General features: G+C 37.6%; 1 protein-coding gene across 1 annotated transcript in view; it reads right to left on the reverse strand.

The window, feature by feature from the left end:
* Positions 1-27,334, reverse strand: part of SLC24A2 (solute carrier family 24 member 2) — a 301,039-nt gene that overhangs the window by 146,860 nt on the left and 126,845 nt on the right. Inside the window, exon 2 of the mRNA XM_027859099.1 lies at positions 2,297-2,335. Within this exon, the coding sequence (XP_027714900.1) occupies positions 2,297-2,335 (39 nt within the window). The remainder of the gene's footprint in view (positions 1-2,296; positions 2,336-27,334) is intronic.

Here is a 27,334-nt window from a genome sequence, read left to right on the forward strand (position 1 = left end):
GCTACTGGCTCTTCTCCTCCGAAATTACTTTGTATTTTTTATATATATCTTTTGTATCTATTTATATTTTTACTTGTTTTCTCCTTCTATTGAATGTAAGTTCCTTGAGGGCAGACTTTCATTCTTTGTACTTATATATCCAGTGACCTAAAAAGGTGCCTGGTACATAGCAAGCATTTAATACATGCCTATTGATTGATTGAATTTAATAGGAGCTATTTTCAAGGGCATGGTACCACAGAGAGAATACTGGTTCTGGAACCACAGGCTGTAGGTTCAAAAGTTGCCTCAAATACTTATCACCTCTGCTTTGGTGGGCAAGTCACTTATCTCACTGAGCCTCAGTTTCCCCATCTATAAAACGAAAAGGTTGGACTTGATGACTTTCGTAGTTTTTTACAGCTATAGACTTGTGGTAGTTTTTACTAAATAATATTACTTAGCAGTCAGTCAATAAATATTTATTAAGTGCCTACTATGTGCCAGGCACTGTGTTTAGCACTGGGGATCCAAAAAGAGGCAAAATACAGTCCCAGCCCTCAAGGAGCTTACAATCTAATGGAGGAGACAATAAGCACATAAATACATATAAACAAGCTATATGCAGAATAAATAGGAAACAATGAACAGAGGGAAAGAATTAGAATTGAGAGGGATTGGGAAAAGCAGTTCAGGACAAAAGGAAAGTCATCTAGACTCCATGAAGAATGAAAGAAATGGCATACCAAATTATTTTTCTTTTTCTTTAAAAGTAAAAATTATAAAGTTTTTTGCTCCCAAGCCCTTAAAAAAGTCTTATTCTCCGGACCATACTCATCTCCTACCTTTTTGGTGCCCTTTTGTACTATACAGCAACAATCCCTTTGCTATTACAGGGATTATTGTAATAAATGAGAAAGGAAGGAAGGTAGGTCAAATTTATACAGACAAAAATCCAAAATAAAATAGGAACTTACACTTTTACCTGACTTTTGGAAGAAAAGTTTGATGCAACTGTTGTCAGGTGAAAATAAAGCACTTTCTCCAAGCTTTCCCACACTCTACGTGAAACCCTTATGTAGCTTGACTTATATGAAATGTCATTATATCAAACGCCACAGGATATCCAAACACTTTCTATATAGTGGAATTTTGTAATAATGACTATATTGCTGGAAACAACATTTCCAGATTTCATGAATTAGAGAGGAAAGAGATTTCTTAGTAGTGAATCATCAAGTGAAAACAAGTGTTTTGAACACACCAGGACAAAGTAGAAGGTGTCACATACAGGTATCCATCTCTACACTGACTCCTTTCCCTCCAAACTCTTGAGTCTTTTCCTGAGTTACCTGGTTTTGTTGGATATACTTTTTTGAAAGAAAGTAATGGCAGGTTTCAGGAGAGAAATGGTGAATTGTACCAAAGCATAATTGTTGTCTATGGCTAAACAAAATAAATGTGAAAACCTTTCCCCTCCGTGCCCATAATATAAACATCTCTTTATAAAGAGTTGCTTGTTAGTTGTATAGGGCCTGGAAAGAGTATTTTTTGGCAGAACATTTGTCAACAACAGATCAACAACTAACAAAATAAAGTTAACTAGAGGGACATAGAAAGAGCTTTTTCATACACAATTGTTCCTCCAATGCTTATCTGTATCTATACATGCATATCTATCTGTATATGTATATATTTATATATACATATATATATATATATGTAGAAGTAATTTAAAACCTTATTCTTCTAGTTCCCTTTTACTATAGAACTCAGTGATGCACACTTGACCACTGGTGGCTTCAGAAACGGAGCTTACTCTGAATAGGAATCATGCAAGTAGCATTGAATAGATTCCCTTCAATAACATTTCTCTTCTAACCAGTAAAAACTACCTATCCAAAAATACTTGCAGATCCTGAAAGGTGGAAGGCAGAGTGCTTCCTTATGTATTGAATACAGGGAACAGATCCCCTAACAGTCCCTAAATACCAGCACTATACTCTTGGGACTTGTTTAGGAAGTATTTTGTTATTTCAATTCCCAAGAAAATTCATGCCAAACAAAAGTGAAGATGACAATGTTTCTGAAACCTAGTAGCATGAATAATTTGTCAGTTTATGTTGGAATGCAATTATCTCTAATTGTAGAGCATCTTATGAAAACCCACTAGCAGATTAAAACTTCTAAATGTCTAAGGGTAGGGATAATTTGTCATACCCATCAATTCCCTCCTTCCTCCCACTCTCATTCCCACCCCAACTCCCCATTCTCTGTAGGAAGACGTGCAAATATAAACACAGGCATTGCTTCCTACCGTTAGCGTTTGTTCATCCTTGTCCTTGGCAGTAGATGACTACAAAAGAGGAAAAGGCAAAACCACACAGAGAGACAAGTCAATAGTTTATCCAGTGACATGTTTCCATTCAAGCACTAATTACAAGAGAAACTATTGTGGTTATTTCTGCATCTTTGCTTCTTGGGTTGGGGTGGTAGTGGGAGAATTAAAATATATTAATCACTTCATAGGGTGTGCTGTTGAACTTGGTATCAGGAAGACTGAGTTCTAATCTCACCTGATACTTGTGAAACCCTAATTCTTTCTCAGCCTCAGTTTCTTCATTGGTAAAATAGAGAAAATTATAGCACTTACTTCATAGGGTTGCTATGAGAATGAAAAAAGATAACATATATGTAAAGCACTTTGCAAACCTTAAAGCCTTATACAATTTTTTAGCTACTATCACTATTAAAAAATACTTTTTCTAGGGAAAGAACTAGGAAAATATCTTGATTATAGAGTTTTGTGGGCAAATGGGATATTCTCCACTTAACTTACTGCTGTTAAATTATGATACATTACTAACTATGTCCATTACATTGTGTAACATGGTAGGTGGTTTGGTAGTGCATTTGCTAACGTATTGGACTTGGCATCAGGAAGACCTGAGTTCTAACCTTACATTTGCTAACTGTAGTACTAGGTAAGTCACTTTTTTCCCCTCGCTTTCCTTATCTGTAAAATCAGAATAACAATAGCACGTATCCCAAGGGTTGTTGTGAGGATCAAACGATATGACATAAGCAAAGTGCTTTTCAAACCTTAAAGTGCTATAAGAATGCTATTATTATTATTTCTGTAGGATGCTCACTGTTTCCACATGCCAAGTTTGCAGTGTAGTCCTAGGTCATAATGTCCCCAATGAAAAGGTTAGAACATAATTGGAGAGCTCAATAGAGAGTGGCTTGAGGCATTAGATCAGGTTATCTGGATATCATTTTGAAGAAGTCAGCATTTACATTTCCTTTATACAAATGAATAAAATTAACCTGAGATACCTTTTCATGACCTGATGAAAGTCACATTTTAAGTTAGGCTCAGCGCAGATAGAATTCAGTTTCAGTTGCTCTCTGTATTCAGGTTTTTCATGTTAAAAATGGAGTTTTCTGTTAAGTGAGAAAAACTGAACAGAATGGACTTTGAGTGTGGACCTTCCCTACGATATGAGAAAATTAACCTCAAATAGAAGGGCATTGGAGCTGCACCACCAAACATGGCACATTGGTATGGGGCTTGGCTCCACAAGCTAAATTCATTTTCTCTTCTCTCGGGAGTTGTGAAAGTGAAAATGCTGTGACTGATAGGCTGTGTTTGCCATGGAGCAAAGCAAGGCAGGATGCCATTAACTTTTTTTTTTGAAGGATTAGGACCCATTCCACATGTCTTTGAAGTTTTCTAGCCTGAACTTGTACCTGTGGATAAATTAATCCACTTTTGCCTTTTCTCCAGAAAAAGTGACACCAACCACTTTATTTCCTTCAATGACTCTGACAAATTGGAATATAATTGAAATTGGGCAAATTGGAAATATTCTGAAGCCTTCTGTAGGCAAAGGAGACCTTTGAGAACTTCTTGGGCACCCTAGCAATAGGTGAAAAGGGCTTCTAGCAACCAGGGTCTATGTTACCATTTTGCCAAACATGCTCTCCAAGCTTGAGCTTATTTCCCCCTAGACTTTGTGTGTATTTGAGAGAGAGGATATTACAAATTTTTTTGAGGATGCTTTGTACCAATTGTTTTTACTGGACAACCTTAGGAAATAAGTACTCTTTTCTAAAAGTTACTTAAGACTTGCTGACTATTATGATTCTCAAATGATAGTCTTGGAACTAAGTATACCAGTGGGGGCTCAAGCTGATGGCATTAGAGAATCACTACTAACTCTTCAGGGGTATCCTCTTGAACCCTGGAGGGGTGTGTATTACTGTTACAGGACCTGAGACTTGAGTGCAAGAGTGGAAGATGGGATCAGGATCCTTAGAGCTTATATAAGCAAGATGTGGGTTGTTTCTAGCTATTTCTTAGTACCACAATATTTTGGTAAAACTGTATACAAGGACAAGCACCACTTTCTTGAACCCTCTGAGTTCAGGGATTTTTCTCTTTGATTTACATAAAATGAAGCTGCTAGGTGGCATAGTGTTGGACTTGGAGTCAGGAAAATCTGAGTTTAAATCCTGTGTCATACATTTGCTAGCTGTGTGATATTATGAGATCTCTGAGCTTCTGTTTTCTCATCTGGAAAATAATAACAGCACCTCCCTCAAAGGGTTGTGGTTCTCACACCTTCAAATGAGATAATGTGTAGAGTGCTTTGACAACCTCAAAGCACTTTATAAATGCTAGTTGTTATTCTTATTCTTATTAAATGAACATGCAGGAAAATGTCACTGACAACCAAATTATGGTCAAAAAGTTATGGATGGAAAGGAATCTTCATTAGATTCTATACTTTTGCTCAGTAAGTCATCATATGAACCTGTTCTCCTTGATCCAAGGCTCTTTTACTGCCTCCCTCCAAACCTGAGCCAGAACCATTCCCTGGGTAAATTATCCAGTGCAGTAGACTCAGCCTTCTGACACACATGGAGATTAACTGTCAGAGCTGCTTTTTCACTTAACAAATTAACACCTTGTGATTTACATGAAAGACAAAAAATTATTAGCCGGCACTGATACTGTGGTGACCCATTTTTGTTCCAGAATAGGATATGAATAAATGGAATGAAAACTTAGAAAGGAAAAGGGTTTCTTTTCAATGTCAAATATCACCAACAAGAGTCTGAGTACAAAAAAAAATTATCTGAGAAAGGAGAGGAAACCTTTCCCATTTTATTTCTATTCCTTCCTACCTCCAAGCTAGGATTATACCAGAAACAATGAGCATAAAGAAGAAGACCTTGGCAAAGAAAAATCATTGTGACTCTTCAGTAAGATCAGAATTTGTGCTATTATTTTAATGTTAAAATTTAACATTAGGACATGTCTATTTAGGTCATGAGTTTTAGCATGTAGACCATGATAGTGTCCAGTGTCTTGCATATTGTAGCCTCTAAAGAAATATTTATTGAATAAGTGACTGAACATGACCAAGAGCTGGAAGATACCTTTGAGATCATGCAATCCAGTATTTCATTCAGTCCATTCTCCTCATTTCGCAGATAATGTGACCAAGATCACAAAGTAGGATTTAAACCCAGGGCCTATACCTCCAATAATAATCATGATAATAATAATTATTCATATTTATATAGTACTTTAAGATTTCTTAAGCATTTTGCATATATCATTTCACTTGTTATAAAAAACCCTCATGATCTTGTGAATTTTAGATGAGGAAATTCTAATTCAGCATAGTTAAGTGACTTATTGAGTAAGTGAAGAAACAGGATTTAAACATAATTCTTCCTGACTCTGTCCAGCCCCTATCCACTACCTGACATTGACTTCATTGTAACTCTTAAAATTCCCTTTTTACAATGTACAGCCCTGCAGGCAATTTTGTCGAAAATATATAAGAAGGAATGCGTGATATATGATGGCAATTGCATATTTTAAGGGACTAATCCACATCTACTGATAATTAGCAAAGCCCACCTAAGACATTCTTAATATTTGCATTTGGATGCAACATATGAGTCATGGAAATATATTGTTAATTGCTTTATGCATCCGATTTTAAAGGGGTTTTAATTAAACACAAAATAGTGAAGACTATAAAGACATGATATGAATAAGAATGGATAGCCTCCTCTGAATAGATTCTTAGTGAGCATAATCACTTTAATTCATTTAAGCCTTACAGCTCAGCCACATGAGCACAATTAGGGAATCATTAAGGCCTTTAGTTGACTCAGTTCTGTATTTTTTTAAAGTATGATTAATACATTTTGTCTTGTTATTTTTACTCAATGAATTTTATAAGAGTCAACTTCTGAAAAATTCAATTAGTGTGGGCTTCTGGATTAATCTTTAGTCATTATATTTTTCAATCCTCTTAATTTTAAATATAGTAAAATCTCATCAATTTGGACTTTGCCTTCATTTAGAAGGTAATAATTTGAACTGTATCTGGGTCCAAGTTTATTCTACCTACAAAAAAGGTTTTGCTAAACCAATTTGTAATGTAAACAAGATTATAGGAGGAATGTAAGTTTAGAGAACTTGTTTCTAAGTGTTCTGTCACAAATTAACAGTGTGCCCTTGGGTAAGTCACTTTGCTTTCCTTCCCTTTTCTCATCTATAAAGTGAAAGTATTGGAATAAGATGATCAATGATGTTCCTTATATTATGGGTGTCTTGCTGTAAGACTTATAGCACTTGAATCAACTTTCATGAATCTACAAATTTATGAAATTTCTTCCATTGCTCTTATAGCTACCTTAAAGTGTTATAGTTATTCTACTGACAATTTGTGGATAATATTATGGCATGTAAAAGGCTATTCTGGTTAGCAGGTAGTTTGTTCAAAGTTTACTGTTGACATCAATGCAATTGAGGAAGATCACTTCTTTTGGGGTGAATTTCAAGGCAGTAATGGGTGCTGTAGCATATTTATGCATTGTATAAATGTGGGAAGTGATGCACGATTTGGGAAGCAAGTGGGCTTAAGTGAGATCAGAATTTGGGAGGTGGTTTCAAGGATGAATTCAGCACTCATTAACAACCCCTGCTCCAAACCAATTTCTTTTTTTTCTCCTTCAAATAGCCCAACAACTTTTAGAGGCTTATTTTTTTTTCAATTGTTAGCAGACAAGCATAAAACACATTCCACGAATAGCTCCTTTCCTCCCTCCCCTCCACCGTCTCAGCTGAGATCTTTGCCTCATATTTCACTTAAAAAAGAGGGGCCCTTTGCCCAGAGCTCCCTCTTCATCCTTCTTTTCATTTCACATCATTCAAATGTCTTCTTTGATCCCTTTCCCCTGAAGAGGAGGCCTTTCTGCTTGCCAAGTCAAACCGCTCTACGTGCCTAACTGATCACATTTCTGTCTTCTACAAACTGTGCTTTCCACACTCCCTGCTCTCTCCCTCTTGATAGCTGATTCCCTAATGTCTATAAACATGCCTACATCTTCCTCATCCTCAAAAACTCCTTACTTGATCCATCCATCCCCATTAGCTATCTTCTCGTGTCTCTTCTCTTTTTTTGAGGCTATATATCTTGAGAAAGTAATCTATAGTTAATGCCTCAATTTCTCTTCTTTTCACTCTTATTTTGACTCTCTACAATGTCTACAAACCTTATCGTTCAATCAAAACTGCTCTCTCCAAAGTTACCAATGATGTCTTACTTGCCCCACATAATGGCTTTTATTCAGTTCTCATTGTACTTGACCTCTCTATCGACTTTGAAAACTGTCAATCACCATCTGTTCCTTGATGGCATCTTCTTTCTAGGTTTTCGTGACACTCCTCTATCTTGGTTCTCCTTCTGCCTATCTGACAACTTCTCAGTCTCCCCTGCTAGACAGGTCCTGCCAGCTAACTGTGGATACCCCCCAAGACTCTGTCCTAAGCCCTCTTCTCTTTACTAAATATTTTAGAGAGCTCAGCAATCTCATCAGCTCCTATGGGTTAAATTATTGTATTTATGCTGATGATTCTGAGATCTAATTATCCAGCCCTGACCTCTCTCCAAACTTCCAGACTCACATATCTCTAATAGCCTATAGGGCATCTTGAACTGGTTGCCCTGTAAACATTTTAAACTCAATATGACCCAAACAGAACTCATTATATTTCCTCCCAAATCCTCCCCATGTCTGAACTTCCCTATTATCATCCAAGGCACCCAGACTTGCAACATAGGTGTCATCTCTGATGCCTCACTTGTTTTTGTCACCAATTTTAATCTGTTGTCAAGTTCTGTTGATTTTACCTTTGTAACAACTTTCATATATTTCCACTTTTCTCCTCTGACACCCCATTGTAGGCCTTCATCACCTCATACCTAGACTACTGCAATAGTTTCTGGTTGCTCTCCCTCCCTGTCCCTCTCCACACCCTAGTCTCATCTTCCACTTAGTTGCCAAATTAATCTTTTGAAAGTGCAGATCTGTTCATGTCATCCCTCTGTTCAACATACTCCAGCAGTTCAGTATCCCTGCAAGGATACAGGCATTTTCTCCATATTCCAGGCTGTCTGTCCTCCCTGCTTGGAATATTCTCCTTCTTCACCTCTGCCCCCTAAGTCTCCATGACTTCCTTCATGTCCCTAGTTAAAATTCCATCTTCTATGAGAAGCCTTTCCTGATCTCTCTTAACACCAATGCCTTCCCTCTATTGATTACCTCCAATTTATCCTTTATCTATCTTGTTTGTACATAGTGGTTTTCATGTTGTCTCCCTCACTAGACTGTGAGTTCCTTAAGAACATAATCTTTTTGCCTTTTTTTGAGGGGGGGAAGGTAGGAGGGTATTTCTTATACTTATCACAGTTCCTGGCACAGAGTAGGCCCTTAATAAATGCTTATTGACTGACTGAGTGCTAGTCAAACACAGTAAAACATTCAAAACATGAGTAACACTTTTCAAAAATAAATTGATCAAAAGTAAGAAAACAGGCACACTGGAAATTTGAAGGCTGTGATCATTGTAGGAGAGCAAAAGTTGAAATCAAAGTTTTGAATGTTGAACAATTTTCGCAGTGAAAATCCATGCCATAGCACTATGGCAAACTAAGACTCTCTAAGATGTTCAGGGTCATAGGTACCAGGGTCCCTGTTGTTCTTCCCCAAATTCTCTCTTTGGTCAAACTTATCAGGAAGATGATTAAGAGTCTTCCCTTGTGCTAGAAAACTACCAAAAATATTTCATTAGGGACAAAGAAATGGGTGGTCATTGTACATCTATGCCATTTTTATCTATATCCTGGCTCTTATAAATGTTGCTAAGGGTCAGTGATTCCCTCTTTACTATGTCCTATGGACCTTCTGTGGTCAGCTTGCTCCTTATCAAGTATTGTCCTGTGTAATGCATCATGAGGTGAGGTAGAGAAGTTTATCTGGAGACAGAACTGATGTTTTGGCTCTAAGCTTATCTTTAGAGCCCCAGGCCATAAAATGGAGATTCCTGGACAAATTCTATAACTTTCAGTAATGAGGTGGTTGTTGAGCACTTAGAAAGAAAGGCAATTAAAGTCAATAAGAACTGGTACAGGTTTCTCAAGGACAGGTCATGCCAGACAAACTCCATTTGTGTTTTTTTGTCAGGTTTATTAGACTAGTGGGTTGTAGGAATGCTACAGATATGATATGCCTGGATTTCAGCAAAGCAATGGACAAAAGCTCATTTTATTCTTGTGAGCGAAATGGAGGATGTTGGCTAGATGACAGTATAGTTAAGTAGATTTGGAACAGATTGAAAGACCATATCCAAAAAGTAATTTAATTGGTTACCTGACCATATGAAAGGAGTCTTTGAGGAAAGATCAGTAGTTGGCCCTGTTTTGTTATGTTCAATTTTTCATAAAATGATAAAATATTTATCAATTGGGTGACATATCTATCAAATTTTCAGGGGAGAGAGAGAGAGAGAACTGGGAAAAATAATGAAATGTTGAATACTAGTTAGGATCTTAAAAAGACCTCCATGGGCAATATCTAATAAAATGAATTTTAATAGAGAAAAATATAAAGTCCTGCCCTTGGGTTCAGGTAATCAAGGGCACAATTATAGACAGGGAGCTGCATAGCTAGACAATAGTTCAGATGTTAGAGCTCAATTCAAAGAGCCTAGATTCAAATACTAGCTTTGCTACTTTTCTTACTTGTATGACTTTGAGCAATCACTTAAGTTTTTTGAGCCTAAGTTTCTTCATGAGTAAAGTTAGGGGATTAGATGACCTCTGAGATCATCTCTAACTCTAGATCCTATGTGAAAAAGATCTGGAGGCAGGTGGGTGGCATAGTGGATAGAAAATTAGACTAATAAAGAGGATAGACCTGAGTTCAAATTCTGCCTCAGACATTTACTGACTCTGTGACCCTGGGTAATTTACCTGGTATCTCTGAACCTTGGGTTCCCTATATCTAAAATAGTGATAATAATTTTAGCTACCTCATGGTATTGTTCTGAGGATCAAAAGAGATAATATTTTTAAAGCACTTCAAAAAATTTAAAGTGCTATATTAATGTTGGGTATTATTATTGTAACATAACCTCAATAGCACAATCCACATTTGATTTTCTTCTACTACTACTGTTTTTTTAAACTTTTGATTCCAGTCAGCTCATTAGCACCTGATTATTATTAATGTTCCCCACAGCCCATTAAAATTTCTTAGTTATAGGGGGGAAAGAATAAGCTAGTATTGTTTTATAATCTTTTAGGATTTTCCCCTTCATTAGCATCAAAACATATTATATTCTTACTGATTTATCAGTTTAACAAAAAGGCAGGAAAACTAAAGGCATATCTGCAAATGGTACTGATATTAACTACAAAACATGTTCCAAACTGTGGAGGAATTTGACCCATAGTTCAACTGAAAATTCTTGACCAGCTATCATGAAAACCTAAAAGCTGGGTGGGGATAAATGACCTTTTTATAATCAGTTGTCATCCAGTTTGATCTCTCAGGCATTTGATATTAACTGGTTATTACTTCTTGAAACTTTCTCCTCCCTTGGGTTCTATGACACTCTTCTCTTTGTTCTCTGGCTCCTTCAGTAATGATTGTTTCTTTGACCCCCTAATTATGGGCCTTCCCCAAAGCTCTGACCTTGGGTCACTGTACTTCTCTTCTGATGAGTTCTTCAAGAGCAATGAATTCAGTACAATCTATTAAGCATAAGGAGATCATATAGTTTGTGGTGTAATCATTCCAATGCATGGTTGAGGAATACTAGAGAGAGCTCATGGGAGTTGAGGAGGCTGAGGAACTGGGAAGCTGGGGCAACTGAGAGGATTAGATGGTCTCTGAGGTTTCTTTCAACTCTAAATTTATGATCCTGTGATCCAGGGTATTGAAAGAGGTAGGGATTGGGATGGAAGAGAAGGCAGAGACACAGTGAATTATTTAAGAGGAGGAAGAATGACCATAGATGGTCCATAGATGGTAATAACCAGGGTCTAGACTGAATGGGGGTAAACTTTAAAGGAGAGGTGATTGCTGAATGATGGTGGCAAGAGAGGAAGGAGTCTGAAAGTGGAAGTGGGGAATAAGGAATATGCCAACTTCTCCTCCTGGTCCTCTGTATCAAGAGGTGTGAGAGAAGAAGCAGTCAGCTTTGGAGACGATGCCAAGAGATCTGACATCATCAGAGGAATGCCTGGTATCAGTGAGCACCAGAAGTCTGAAGGAATGTGAGAAGAGATCTGCAATGAAGGCGATTTTATTAGTAATAATACAGTAGAACACAGAATTTTCTTTGACGAATTCCTTCCTCTGAATTCCTGTTGTCAGCAGGCCCTTGGATTACTCTGCTCTACAGAAGCTGGTATTCCTGCTTCCGATCTATCCTGCCTATCTCTACCTGACTTTCAAGGCCCTTAGAAAACCTGATTACTATGATGTAATTAATTAATTAACAACCTTTTTCTATGTCATTCTTGAAAGAGTCATCTTATTTTTCTTGCTTTCCAGTCAACTGTTTCCTAAATTATATAACACTGTGGAAACTTGGGCAGTAGTTTCGAGTCACAGAAGTTACTTATGTGTGAGCTGATGCTAATAATAAACTACAAGGTGGAGCAAGGATAGAGTGCCAGGACACTTACTAGCTGTGTAACCCTGGACAAATTACTTAACCCTGTTTGCCTCAGTTTACTCATCTGTAAAATGAACTGGAGATAGAAATGAGAAACCAGTCCAGTATCTTTGCTAAGAAAACCCTAAATGGGGTCATAAATAATTGGACACGATGGAAATGAGTGAACAACAGAAATATATTTTATTTAAGTATATAAACTGCATTTGTATACTTTACATGCTTTAATCTCACTTGAGTCTTATCACAATCTTGTGAGGTAAACACTACAGGTATCATTATCCCAATTTTACGAATGAGGAAGTGGGCTTAGAGAGTTCACGTGACTGGCCCAAGGTCACACAACTAGGAAGTGACAGAGCCAGTATCTGATTCCTGGTTTCTGCTTACTCCAAGTTTAGCACTCATCCTGTTATACTTTGTTGCTTCTTGGTACATAATATGGCCGTCAAATGTAAAAGTCAATCAGTGAAGATTGACATTAATAGTTCTTGTTTTAATACTAATGGTATGTTTATTTAACTGGGGGTTCCTATCTCTGGAAAGGACGGTTAATACATCAAAATGGGGCTTGCATAGTCTGGGAAAATGCAATACGCTTGGTTTCTCCTACGGTTCCCAAGGTCTATTGTATGTAGTTTAAAAAAAGTACTGAAATATCTTTATTATTTGCTATTTTCCCCCCACATTCTACTCACAGAGTGGAGGTGACCCTGTGTTATTGAATGCTACATCAGCAGAGCACATCCTGCCAAGTTGGAAAAATTTTGAGGATAAGCCTGGCAACAGAGTGCATGTTTTTTATCCAAAGACCAATCCAGCTAAGTGTCCTGAGGGTCATCCCCAGCATGAGTGCAGGGAGATGAATTTTTCAGCCACAGCAATTCATAAAGGGCAGCTCTTAAAGCAAAGTGGGGTTACAATCTGCCACGGTGGAGGGAGTTCCCGTACTTAGGAAATCAAAGATCCTTGAAGTATTAAAACTTTATTTGCCACAAACCTATAATGATGGCTAAGAACTTATAAAAATTAAGTTGAGAAGTATAAAATATGGTATTATTTACTAAAATGCTGCTGAACATTGGCTTAATAAGAGACATCATCTACCACGATAATATTTAAAAACAAGTGATTATAGCATCTAGGTGGCACAGTGGACCTATAGTCAGGAAGATCCGAGTTCAGATTCAGCCTCAGACACTAGCTGTGTAACCCTGGGCAAGTTACTTAATCTCTGTCTTTCTCATCTGCAAAATGGGGATAATAATAACACCTACCTCCCAGAGTTGTTGTGAGGATAAAATGAGATGATGTTTTTGAAACATTTTACAAACCTTAAAGCACTATATAAATGCTAACTATCATCATCATCATCATCATCATCATTTAGTGTTTTTGAAGCACTTACCTTTTCAAAATGGAAGGGATACAACAAATGATTGACTCTTAACTAAGTTCAGACAGAAATGAGGAATTCTAGAAGGAACTATTTGTTCTAAAAACCTGACAATGTGACGGTACACGAAATGGGCCTTGGCAGATACAAGGTAGAGCAGAAGGTAGGAGAATGCATTTTATACACACTGACAAGTTTTCAATTAGTTTCAACTCTACAGGAAAAGAGATTTGAATGTCACTACAGATGGTTCAATTCTACTCAATGGGCAGCAATTGGGCAAAGAACTGACAGTCTGTTCCTGTAGTAGGGAAAAAGCCCATAAAGTATTTGTATTTGAAACACTGCATAGTAATGGAGTATACCCGCCTCCAAAGCTATTCACCGTTGCAATCACCCTCATAATTAAGGAAAACAGAGAAAGGAAGCAGGAGTGATCAAGATAATTGGATGGAATAAGAAGCTTTCTGCCTGGGCACTTTGGGACTGGTGGGTGTATTTATAAATCCAAGATCAAATACAATTAGAGGGCTGGAGACTGTGGAGAGATTTGGGATTGTATTTGGCACATAGTAGGTTCTATATAAATGCTTATTCCCTCCCTTTCACTTCCTCCTCTGCTTTTACTTTCTTGAAGGGCATGGATGTTTTTTCAGGCTGCTAGGGGCATCGTTTAATAAATTGGAAAAAGGCCATTTTCTATATGCAGGGGTTGGCTTGTGTGTGTGTGTGTGTGTGTGCGCTTGCATTGTAGTCCCTGATGGCAGTCTGGTGAAGCCTATGGACCCTTCTTAGAATAAAATTTTAAAATACATAACATAAAATATGTAGGATTACAAATGAACCCAATTATGTTGAAATAATTGTGTACTTTTTTTTCTCTATCCAAGCACCCTGAAATCTAACCTTTGCAAGTTCATGTAACCAAGATTAAGAAAAACAGAACGGGCATTTAAAACCAGGATCTGATTTTAATTCCAAATCCAGATTTTTTGCCACTATATCATGTTGACTCTTTTTAAAAGACCTCCAAATAGGTAAAATGCCAAAAAAAATTTTTTTTGGCAGAGATAATAAAAACAGTTAAGGACTATTGTAGCAACCTTCTGAACTGGGAGAATAGGACACCCATATTCCTATTTCAGAATGGAAACAAGCCTTTACTAAGCATCTACTTTGTGCTTGCTATTGTGTTAAGTACTTTACAAATATATCTCATTTGATGCTCATAACGACCTTGTGAGGTAGGTGCTAGCTATTATCCTCATTTTATGGTTGAGGAAATTTAAATGAGAAGCTTAAGAGGTTAAGCAACTTGCTCAGGGTCACACAGCTAGTAAGTGTCAAATGTCTGAGGCTGGATTTGAACTCAGATTCTCCTGACTCCAAGGCTGGAGCTCTATCTATTGCGCCGTCTAGCTGCCCCTCGATGATCCTTTGAAATTGAAAAATAAAGGCTACTGAGAGATTTAGAGTTGTCTAGAGGCAGTTGATAAGAGTATTAGGCTTGAAGTCAGGAAGATGGGAGTTCAAATCCAGCCTTAGATACTGTTACCCTGGGCAAGACTTGCCTCTAGACAGCTAGAATGAACTCTAAATCTCTTGGTAGCCTTTATTTTTCAATTTCAAAGGATCAGTGATTTGGAAGGGACTTTGAAAAGTCAGAGATCACCATTACCTAACGCTTTTCCACCGGCAGGCATTCTGGGCTCGAGATTAGAGAGCCAATTGAAGCATTAGGAAGACATGGGTTCAAGTCCACCTCCGACACATACTACTGGTTATGTGACCCTAAGAGTCATTTAATCAGTGTCCTGAGGCTTATCTGCATTATTATTAACCAATGTCCCAAGGCTTATTTGCATTATTAGAGGGAGTTTTCTCATCAGGAGCTGAAACCACAGGTCTAGGGGAAAAAACAAAACAAAACCAAAAAAACCCAAACTCCCCAAAGAAAAAACCAATATTAACCCAGATGGATGAGAATCTAATCTGCCTATTGCATCCCTTTCACTAATTTGCCTTTGGCGGTAGCATAGTGAGCTGTGGCCAAAGAATTCATCATTTAGCTCTCCTAATGAGCATCACCTACTTAGCCAGGCTGGCCTTGGACAGCAGGCACAGTCTGTCTCCAGAATGGTACATGAAGGTTTGGCAGAGTGAGAACAGATGGATGTTAAGATAGTTCAAATCCCCCATCATTATGACATCATACCTTTATGTTAGGTTTGTGATATTTCCTGAACTCCTTGCATAGAGTTTTCTCCAATGACAACATTGCATCTTTTTTTGATCATCTCGCCACTGAAAGCCAGATATCCCTTGGCACTTCCTTGGCTTCTTGGTGCTCTATGCCTCTTATGTGATGGGCTGGACAGGTGGACTGGAATCACATTGTACTTGAACATCAGGTTGAGGTTTTTGTACTTTAATTGGTAGGCAATGTACAGTAATTGGAGTACTTTTTTTTCTTTAGTAAAAGAGTGACATAATCATTAAGATGATTTCTTGGCAGCCCTATGAAAGATAGCTAGATTGAAGAGGGATTAGATCAAAGGCAAGAAGAACAGTTGGCAGGTTTGAATAATAATTTTGTCTTGGGAGAGATGAAGTCTGAAGTAAAGTGGTTGCTACAAGATTGAAGAGGAGGACATTATAAGTAATAAAGCATGGAAGAAGAAATAATTAAACTGGTAATTTTTTGGCTGTATGGGGTTAAGAAAGAGAGAATAATAATAATAATAATAATAACCAGCATTTATATAGTACCTACTATATAGTACTATAGTATCTATTTATATAGTACCTTACTATTTATATGGTATATCCTATGTATACAGCAAGGAGATCAAATCAGTCAATAAGCAAAGAAATTAACTCAGAATATTCACCGGAAGGTCAAATGCTGAAACTGAAGCTTAAATACTTTGGCCACATAATAAGAAGACAGGACTCATTGGGAAAAGACCTTGTTGTTGGGAAAGATTGAAGGCCAAAGGAGAAGGGGGACGGCAGAGGATAAGATAGATGGATAGTGTCATGGAAGCAATGAACATGAGCCTGGACAGACTTTGGGAGAAAGCAGAGGAAAGAAGGGCCTGGGGTGCTATGTAGTCCATGTGGTCATGAAGAGTTGGATATGACTGCATGACTAAACAGCAACAACTATGTGCCAGGCACTGTGATAAATACTTTACAAATACCTCATTTAATCCTCACAACTACCCTGGGAGCTACTATTATCTCCATTTTACAGATGAAAAAATTGAGGCAAACAGGGATTAAATGAATTGCCTAGGGTCATATAGCTAGTAAATGTCTGAGGACTTAGGTTTCCTGACTCCAGGCCTAGCATTAGAATAAAGGTGACTCCGTGGTTATGATTCGGGGTTCTAAGAGGGTAGAGGTGCTATTAAAAAGAGAAAATTTAGGGGAAGGAGCTTAGGGGTGAAGAGGATAATTTCATTTTTATACATGTTAAGTTGGATGTGCCTGTAGGACGCTTAGGTAGGGAAATCCAGTAGATAGTTGGGAATACAAGACTAGAATTTGAGTGAGGAATTAGGTATGGAGGTTCAGATACGAGGGTCATGTATGTAGGAGATATAATGGGAGGTATGGAAGTGGATAAGATCAAGGGAAAGGGTGTAGAGAGAGAAGATGACTGCAATTGTAACTTTTGGACACCCATGTTTAAGGGACAGGAGGAGAATGCAAGAAACAGAAAACAAATTGTAATAGATTGGAGAGAAAGAAAGAGAGAGAGAGAGAAAGAGAGAGAGAGAGAAAGAGAGAGAGAGAGAGAGAGAGAGAGAGAGAGAGAGAAGTCTCAGAAGTCTAGAAAGTCTAGAGTGTGTGTGTGTGTGTGTGTGTGTGTGTGTGTTGGGATGGTGGTGGTCAGTAGTGTCAAATGACACAGAGAGGTCAAGGAGGATGAGGATAGGAAAAAGACCATTGGATCTGGTTAAAAGAAGGTCATCAGTGACCTTTGAGAGAGCCATTTCAGGAAGTATTCTACTTTCTATATCCTATATGTAGTATACTTATCTTCTTCAATTTGTGATGAGAGCACCATTGTTATATCTATATCTCTCTGTCTCGCTATCTATCTAACATCTGTGCTCTCATCCCAAATCCTGTGTGCATGTGTGTGTACACACATACACTCCCCCCACATATATGTTGCAGAGAGTATGTAGTGTGTAGAAAAAACATTCACCAAGAAGGCCTGCAAAATAGGAAACAGCCAAAACAGAGCTGAACATTAAAGAAAGATGCTCATTTTATTTTCTTTTTTATAATACCAGTGAAAATAAGCAAAGGGGGAAAAAAAGAAAAAAGAAAGAAAAAAATATAGAACTTGTGTCATAGTCAATCAAAAATAAAATCATCATAAGGCCACCCTCCCCCCCATATCCCTCAAGTGAAGTTCATAAGGGTCAGATTGGCAAGGCCTAAAGAACAGCCATTAGTGATAGGTATCTTCCACGTTGCTTCCCATTTAGCCAACTAACTACCCTGCAGTAATTTTCATTAACTGTCGTTCAGCACCCTCTTTTGCACCCCACTGTAGGAATGGGACATCAGAGGCCTGTGAACATGCGTAGTCTTGGTGATGGCTCTTAACCAAGATAAGAATTTTCAGTTCTGAGTCATTTTTTAACTCACCAAGCCAAATCACCCAGGACTTAAGAGTAACTCAAACATTTAAAACAGAAGTCATAGAATGAACTTATAAATAAAAAGAAAACAACTCTTATGGTGACAGAGTAGTTAGGGTGCTGGACCTTCATTCAGGAAGACCCAAGTTCAAATTCAGCCTCGCTTACTGGGTATGATCTTGGGTAAGTCACCTAACTTTTGTCTGTCTCAGTTTCCTCTTCCCCAAAATGGGGATAACAGTAGCAACGATTTCCCAGGGTTGTTATGCAGATGAAATATTTGTAAAGTACTTTTCAAACTTTAAAGCACAATATAAACATTGTGTTGTTGTGTCATTTCAGTTGTGTCTGACTCTTTGTGACCCCATTTGAGGTTTTCTTGGCACAGATACTGGAGTGGTTAGCCATTTCCTTCTCTAGCTCATTTTACAGATGAGGAAACTGAGGCAAACAGGGTTAAGTGATTTGCCTAGGGTCACATAGCTAGTAAGTGTATGAGGTTGGATTTGAATTCAGGTCCTCCTGACTCCAAGCCTGGTGCTCTGTCCACTGCACTACCTAGCTGCCCCTATATAAACACTGGCTATTATTATTAACTTCAAAAACATTCAAATATTTGCCTATCAGACCCTGATGGTTAAACTTTGACTTTGTTAATGGATTTGAATGGATTTTATACTTCCATTCTATAACCTGTATTTATTAGACAATAACTCAGTATTTACAAGCTGCCTTATTCTTCAAATTAACATATACACCATTGTTGCTTTACCCATTAGCCATTTGAGAGTAGGGATTGTTTTTTTTCCCCTTTATATTTGTATCCTGACCACCTAAGCAAAATGCCTGGAAGGCAAGGTAGTAGGCAGGCACTTATTAAAAACTCACTGATTGATTGGCAAATTAAAGGAAAAAAACAAACAAACAAGCAACTGCTCCTGACTAGATGAATCACAAAACCAAAATGTTATCACAATAACTTAAGGAGTCAAAATGTGTTACATCTTACACAGCTTTAATCTGCCTGGACCTGTTTCATGGGACCAATCTCTGGTTTATCCCAAAGTACCTTTCCCACTGCTATGAATCCATGGATTTGCCAGGGAGCTCAATGTGTGGATAAGATCAGATCCAGCACAAACATAAAAAATTAAACTTCACCTTCCCAGATGTCACCTTTATTTAGAGTGGCTGCAGGGTTTTTGCTCATTCATTTCTTAGAGGCAGATCATTCTTTTTCTGCAGCTCCTTCCTTGAGGGAATTTTGCTCCTATTGCAGACCATATCATCATTCTGTCTAATTTTTGATGGGGTTATTATCTATTTTACTGTGAGCACAAGGGCAGAAGGGACATATACTATGGCAATACCTACACTTTTTAATTTGGGAAGTCAGGGAGGGTGTGAGGTCACGGAGAAAGGTAGAAGGGGGTGGAAGTTATTTGCTGGGCTGGCTGAGGTACCAATGAGTTTTGTGTAAGGACAGAATGGCAAGGAACTTGCATGGTAAAATGGATTGGGGGTGGGGGGGAGAAGTAGAGGAGAGGAGCAGGGAAGTCATTGATGGCTAATGACCTTGCTCCCCTTCATATTCTCAATCCAGGCAAAACGGTTTCCTTGATCTTCTTCATACTGGACACCCATGTTTCATCTCTAAGCTTTTGCACTGGTTGTCCCTCATGCTTGGATTGTACTTTCTCCTCACATCTTCCTCTTAAAATCCCTAGTTTTCTCCAAAAGCCTCCTTTAACCTAAAGATTTTCACGATTTTTGTTACTCCTCAACCCCCAACAACCTCACCCTACAAGCTGCTAAGGCTTCTCTCAGATTACCTTTTATTTGTTTTTGTACAAGATACAAATACAAAGTAACATATGGTTTTTTTCTCTGATAGACTGTAAAGTCCTTGAGGTCAGGCACTATTTATTTCACTTCTGACTTTGTATCCCCAGTATAGTCCAGAGCCCATCACATAGTAGTGCTTAATAAATACTTGTTTGATTGAATGAAATGGCAACCGTTACAGGATAAACTCCTTCATTTACATGTTTATTGGCGTGTGTGTGTGTGTGTGTTTATGTGTTTGTTCGACCACTTTTTTTCCCTAAAGAGAACTTTGAAATAAATACCTTACCTTCCAGATTCCTATGATTTCTCTTATAAAGAAACCCAAATGCTTGTTCCCAAATATTGCTATGTCCTTTAACAGTTCATTTTAAAATTCTTTCTCTCCACCTTATACTAAGATTCCACTTTGAAAAACACTGTTAAGAAATTGTGCCTTTATACCAACTAATCCCCTTTCTTCCTGTAAATAAAAAATCAGCACCAAAAAATCCTGCATCATTCTTAGCAGTAAGCAGGGGGCTATTAGTCCCTGGTGCTAAAGCATTTTCTTTCACTTGAAATGAATTCTTCCAAAGCTCTGAAACACTCAATTCAAAAATCTCAGAGATGCATAACTAGACTTGCCCTTCAAAGAAAGGTCATTTGCTCTGAGGGATGCACCTTTAGGCTGTATTTCCAATCTAGTAGGATCAGATTGGCAGATACATTGTCTCATAGGAAAGATTCTCACAGATAAGAACCAACTCTTTTTTGAAGTATGTGCTTAACCCAAACAGGAACAATATATAAATGACATCTCCCCTCCCCCCCTTACCCATATACACGATACTATTTCTCTGGCCTTGTTGATGAGGGAGTTTGAGTTTATAAAGCTTTTAGAACTGGATGAAAATTCTGCTGTTTCTGGTTTCAAATGCAGATGTTCAGCATGCAAAAGTTTCATTTCTACCTTAAGTCATCCCTAAATTGCCTGCACTTCGGTTTCCTTGTCTCTCTTCTTAAACACCTGGACATGAGTGGGGAGAGAAGGAACTACCCCTGAAATACTGATCCTGGAAATAAGCAGGAAAAGCTGGTGATTACTTGTATGCAGACAAAATAAGACATGGGTAGGTATATTTGAGGCAGGGCGGGAAAGATTTTTGTGATAGAAGAAGTCTACTTTTAGCCACTTTGAGTTTTACTGCTGTTTGTTTGATGATACTTAGTAAGGAGTGGAAAGGGATTGATTCTGGAGTTAGTGAACCTGGCTTTGCTACTTGCTGTGTGACCTTGAATATGTCATTTCACCTCTAAGGGTCTCCTCCCTCATTTGTGAAATAAAGGGGTTAGAGGAGAAGATCTTCGAACTCCCAATTCTAAATCTATTAAGTTATCCCTTCCATATACAGAGGTTAGGGACAAGTTGCCCCTGCGATCTGGAAAATCTATGTAAAATTTATTGGCTCTCCCTTTGTACCAGAGAAAAAGTCTGAATTATTATGGTATTAAAAGATAAAATATGTTGATATTATACAATACTATACATACATTTTATGCATTTCTGAGTTTCTAAACTTTTTCTGTGTAGTTTGCTGGCCTTTGTGTATCATCTGTGGCTTCCGTAAAATTCCCCATTTAATTTCTTATGCCGACTTCATGACATATTGAAATCATGATGGGGAAAGTCATGATGTGGAAGGGATAACTGTATATTAACTCTAGGGTCCTTTAGAGCTCTAAATCTTGTCACATACATAGACCAGAAAAGCGTAAATTATTTGAGTGCTAGACAGGAAAAAAGAGAATCAGTATAGAAAAGATAATAGAAAGACTAGGAAATAGCAATAGTGTCCAGGAATAAAACATTTGGATTAAAAGGGAAAGAATCATCAGCCATGTTAGAGCAGGCTAAAGTCCACAGTAGAGAATATGATTACCAAGCTTATTAATAAGGTAATTGTGGTTTGTGTTGGCAGTCCTTCCTTTAACCTCATTTTTGGTTTGGTTTAGTGCCAGAAAATAGCAATGGATTTGAATCTTACAAATGTGGGGAGCAGACCCATTTCATTGAAAGCATAGGGTTTCACTTAAGCTAATAGCTAATCATTGACAGCAACAGAAGTATAAGAAGAGCTGCCCAAGAACTCTGGAAACATGTTTTTGTATGAAGTACTTTTTAAAAACTTATTTGTTGTTGTTTGGCTATCAGCAACAGGGGAAAGAAGTCCTTAAAGTTCCCAGAGAAAGTGCAGTAGAATGCAGTGTTGGTCCTGGGTTCAACTCGTATTGAAGACAATTGACCACCCTACACCATCCTAGTTGCCCTTTTCTGAATGTTTTCTGGCTTATCAATGTCCTTTTTAAAATGTGGTACCCAGATACGATCAGGACAATACAGATGTTATCTGATGAAATTGGAGTATACAGTATTTCCCTGACCTACTCGTCTATGGGAAACTACAGAGGTCTTTTGGGAGAAGTTTACTCAGTGGAAGGTTTCTGGTTTCTTACCCTGCTCCTCTCCTTCAACCTCCCCTCCCCAAGGATTTTGTTCACTTTTCTTCTTCCTTAGTGTTGTGACTGCATGATTGCAAGAAGACTAGGTTGTGGCATACACAATGGTGTCAGGGAGTCTTCTTTCCAGATTTTCTGAGTGATGTCTTCAAGTAAGAAGAATGAGAATTCCTCCCAAAGGGCCTGTGTATCTTCCCTTCGGGTTGTGGTTTTAGTTGGTTTACTTTAAGTCTCAACTAAAATCCCACCTTTTCCAGGAAGCCTTCCTCAATCCCTCTTAATTCCAGTGCCTTCCCTCTGTTAATTATCTCCTATTTATCCAGTATTTAGCTCGCTTTGTATATATTTGCTTGCATATTGTCTCCCTCATTAGATTGTAAGCTCCTTGAGGGCAGGGACTGTCTTTTGCCTCTTTTTGTGTTCCCAGCTCTTAGCATAGTACCTGGCATGTAGTTGTTGCTTAATAAATGTATATTAATCAATTGATTGTGAAAACTTGTGTGGCCTGGCCACACAAACATGTTCTAAGATAGCATGTGATAAAAGCAAAGGAGAGATTTAGACAAAGTGCTCTATGAAAATAGATGGAGGAAGAGATCATTGAATAGAGATTAAACTGATCTCAGTGAGTTTAGGGAAATAATAGGGAAATGGATGGGGTGGAGGAGAATACTTAAGAACCAAAAGTATTCAAAAGATTTGTGTATTTCTTAAAGAGTCTGAGCACCCAAGTGAAAGTGATCCTGGTGCATAGTAAAATTAAAAAGAAACCAGGATGACTAAACCCAGACCTGAAGAGTGACTGGGAACGTTCTTCTTCCTCCTTCATCCTCCCTTCCTATCAAAAGAGAAAAACAGCAAACTAAGCTATGTCATTAAGGAGTACAAAGAAAGAACATGAGCTTGCAGAAAGACAAAAATAGGAGACTATTTCTGAGACTTTCAATGAAATTAAGGCAGTATTATTTAATTGTATTGACTGGAGAAGAACCAAAGCAAACATTACTCCAAATATAGAGTAGAAAAATCTAATAAGAGAGAACACTTAAAAGATTTGGGGTTTGGGTTATTTTACAAAGTTTTAATAAAAAAATCCTTTTAAAAATCAGATTAGCAGACTGTTACATATTTAAAAATGGATCTATAAAAATACACACAAAACTACATTTGAAAGCTTAATCTTCATTAACATTTTCTCTCTCACTTTCTAGACAGTCAACAAAACAATAAATGAAGCCCTGATTTGGTGAGTGTGCCAATTTCTGAGGGGTAAATGCTCACACTGAAAATTTAACAATCAGCTCTAGGAAGCCTAATTTCAGCACATCCCTGATGGGATCCTTATGTTGGATTATGAAGGCAGGGATTTAGGGCTGTAAAGTCAGAGATTTAGTGCTGAAAGGGACCTCAAAAGATCCTCTAATCCCATCTCCTTATTTAACCTAAAATGAAACAGACCCAGAGTAAGCAACTTTCCCAGCATCACACAGGAAGTAAGGTGCAGATTCAGTATTTGAAACCAGGTAAAATTAGAGAAGGGACTTTTCTAAGACCTACAAATCAGTAGCTTTATTAAGTAACCTTCTATTGACTGGGCCTGATGATGTGTATCCTAGAATGCTGTTCTCCACAACACATTTGTTATTATTGTTTATAACAAAAATGGGTATTTTTTTTGAGAACTTACTCCTGATAGAACTGCCTAAATTGTTAAATAAGGCAATGGTTGACACCATAAAAAAAAAAAAGAAAATGAACTGTGAGGAAAAATGACAGATTTTTCATTTAAATATCTTGTATAAAATTGCACTAAACATCAGTCACTCTCTAAATACCTCTAGAGTAGAAAGTGCTGAGTAATAACTGCAAAAACCAGAAGAGCTTTGTGAAGAATAAATCACATCCTGACATTCCCCTTTCTTTAATAAATGTGAACTACGATTATTTCTATCAAGAAGTGGCCTGGCATAGTTGTTGCAGGGTTGGCCCTGGAGTCAGGGAACCCCAGGATAAAGTGCTGACTCTGACCAAGCTTGCTATGGCTGTGGCAATGCCAAGTCATTTACCCTCTTGAAGCCCCAAGCAACTTTCTAAGACCATAATTAGCAGGTCATTTGTCAATCTGTGGTGGTGGAGGGAGTTTATGTAATGGGAGGCCTCTATACTGATGAAATACGAGCTTATGGCCAAAGAAGTAGTTCAATAATGCTAGAATGAAGCCATTTGGCTAAGGGGGAAATTGGAATGTTTGGAATTCAATATGACTTTTTTTTTCAGCCACTTGACATTCTTATCCAAAAATTGGGAAGCTATTGTTCAAAATATTCAAGCCTCAGCTAATATCTCACTTACTTCAAATATTATTTCATTCAATAACAATTTGACAAACATTAAGTACATACCTATTACATCTGAAACATTGTATAAGGTATGTGAGGATACAAAGATATTCTGTTTTCGAGAATCCTACCATCGAACACCGGAGTTCTTAACCTTGGGTTTCACAGAAAGATTTTAAATCATCTATAAACTTGGCTGGGTAAAATTTTTTCACTAATCTCTAACTGAAAATGAGCATTTTCTTCAGTTATTTAAAAATGTTACTCTAAGAAGAGTTCCCTAGGCTTACCAGATTGTCAAAGAGGTCCATGAGATTTTTAAAAAAGATTAAGAACTCCCCCTCCCCTGTCTAATGGGAGGATATGTTATGTACAGAAGTAAGTATGATATGTGGGTTTGACTTTAGTTCGTAGCAAAGGTTTAGAATACATTATTAAACATTTATTAAGTAAATGTTTAATAACATTTCCCCATCTCCTGAGCTGAAAGAGATACCTTCCTTTTCAAATTTTCTTAGAATATTTTGACTGGACTCTCCTTTGACTTAAATACCTGATATCATTCATGAATGGACTAAGCAACAACAATGTATATGTATGTGGATATATGTGTATGTATATATGTGTATTTTTTTTTTTTTTACCACTTCCTACATAGGGAAAGCTTTTCCTGTTCCCCCATTTGTCTTCATATTCTCAGGGACAAAACACCATCCCTTTCACATAAAAAGTATCAATGCATATTGGAATGAATTTGAAAACTTCATTTATATAGATAATTCTCAAATCTAAATAGGTTGAGGCAGTACCTGGTGTAATTTTTGAAGAAAAAAAAAAGATTTCAGCTGAGATCTATACAAGTGGATAGAGGCAGAATAACACTAAGAAATAGAATCCAATCTGGCTAGAATGCAGAGAGTGTGAATAAGAGTGGTATGAAATTAGATGAAAAAAGTTCATTGAAACCAGACTATGTATGGCATTAAATACCTGACAAAGAAGTTTATATTTTATTTATGGGCATTCAAGATTTTTGAAGAGGAGAGATATGGTCAGACATATCCTTTAGGAAGAGGAATTATTTTTCTGGAAGTGGTGACAGATTTTCACTGACCCATCTACATCATCCCTTCAGGTTCCCTGAAAGTTACAGCCGTATAAGTTGGCTGGCTAGCTAGATTAGCCTTAGGGGTGGATTTGGTGGCTGTGGAACGGAGTGGTGCTAAATATCCTACATAGAAATTGAAACCATGACCTTGGCCTAATTAATATTTTGTGCTTGAAAGCAGGCATGACAGCCACTGGAGATCAGGCCAACTTTTTGTAGAATACAAACCTTATGTACACAGGGAAAATGTTTCACTATTAAAAATAATTTTAAAAAATCAACTTCCATTTTCTTGATGCTATAATAATATAATAACGATAGCTAACATTTATATAGCACTTGTTATGTGCCCTGCACCAGGCCGAGCTCTTTACAAATACATTATTTGATCTTCATGACAGCCTTGTGAGGTAGGTGCTATTATTTCCCCCATTTTGCTGATAAGAAAACTGAGGCAAGCAGAGGTTAGCTAACTTGTCCTGGGTCACACAGCTAGTAAGCAGCTGAGGCCATATTTGAACTTATCTTCCTACCTTAAAGCCCAAAGCTCTATTCACTGTGCTACCTAGCTGTGGCTATGCAGAGTGCAGTTAGATAAATGCAGAGTTTGATCCAGAATGTTTTAGAAAGATCATCTAATCCAGTATTCTTATTTTATGGGGGAAATTGAAGCCTAAAGGAAGAAGTAATTTGCTTAAGGTCAGAAGGTGACCTTGGCACAGCTTGACCTTGGCAAAGACTTGAACATGAGCAAAATACTCATTCTATTTCAACATGTTTTCCTGAGGTGGTGCAGTGGATAGAGCAGGCCTGAAGTCAGGAAAACTCATCTTTCTGAGTTCAAATCCAGCCTCATAGCTACATGACCCAGGGTGAGTCACTTAACCCTCTTTGCCTCACTTCCCCATTTGTAAAGATGAGCTGGAGAAGGAAATGGCAAACTACTCCAGTATTTTTGCCAAGAAAATCCCAAATGGCGTCATGCAGATTCAGATACAATTGAAATGACTGAACAATAACAACAACACTGCCCACCCATAAGGGTTTTGTGGGGAATGCAATTTACAAATATCAGATTGTTATATTAAATCTGAGCTGCTATTATTGTTTAAGCAATAACTGGTATGGGTATACCAATCATGACTTCTCTATAACTTATTAGACAGATACTGGGAGTTTGCTGTGGCAAAAATAAATAAATAAAAATAAAATAAAATAAAAAAATCATCACTTTGCAGCCAGCCTGGTGATAAGCTTTTTAAAGGTAGGTAATCAGAAAACAGATATGTAGTCCTTTACAAGGCCCACATCAAACATAGCCTTTATAGGATATCATGCAATAAAATAATAATTAGTACAGGGAACACAAGCATAAGATACAGACCTAAATGGAAGCTTAAAAATGATGTGCTGAATAGTGAGTTTGACAAAGAATAAATCACAGAAAGAAAA

This window comes from Vombatus ursinus, unplaced genomic scaffold, assembly GCF_900497805.2.
Source record: "Vombatus ursinus unplaced genomic scaffold, bare-nosed wombat genome assembly UNPS02014158.1, whole genome shotgun sequence".
In the NCBI taxonomy this organism is placed as follows: Eukaryota; Metazoa; Chordata; class Mammalia; order Diprotodontia; family Vombatidae; genus Vombatus; species Vombatus ursinus.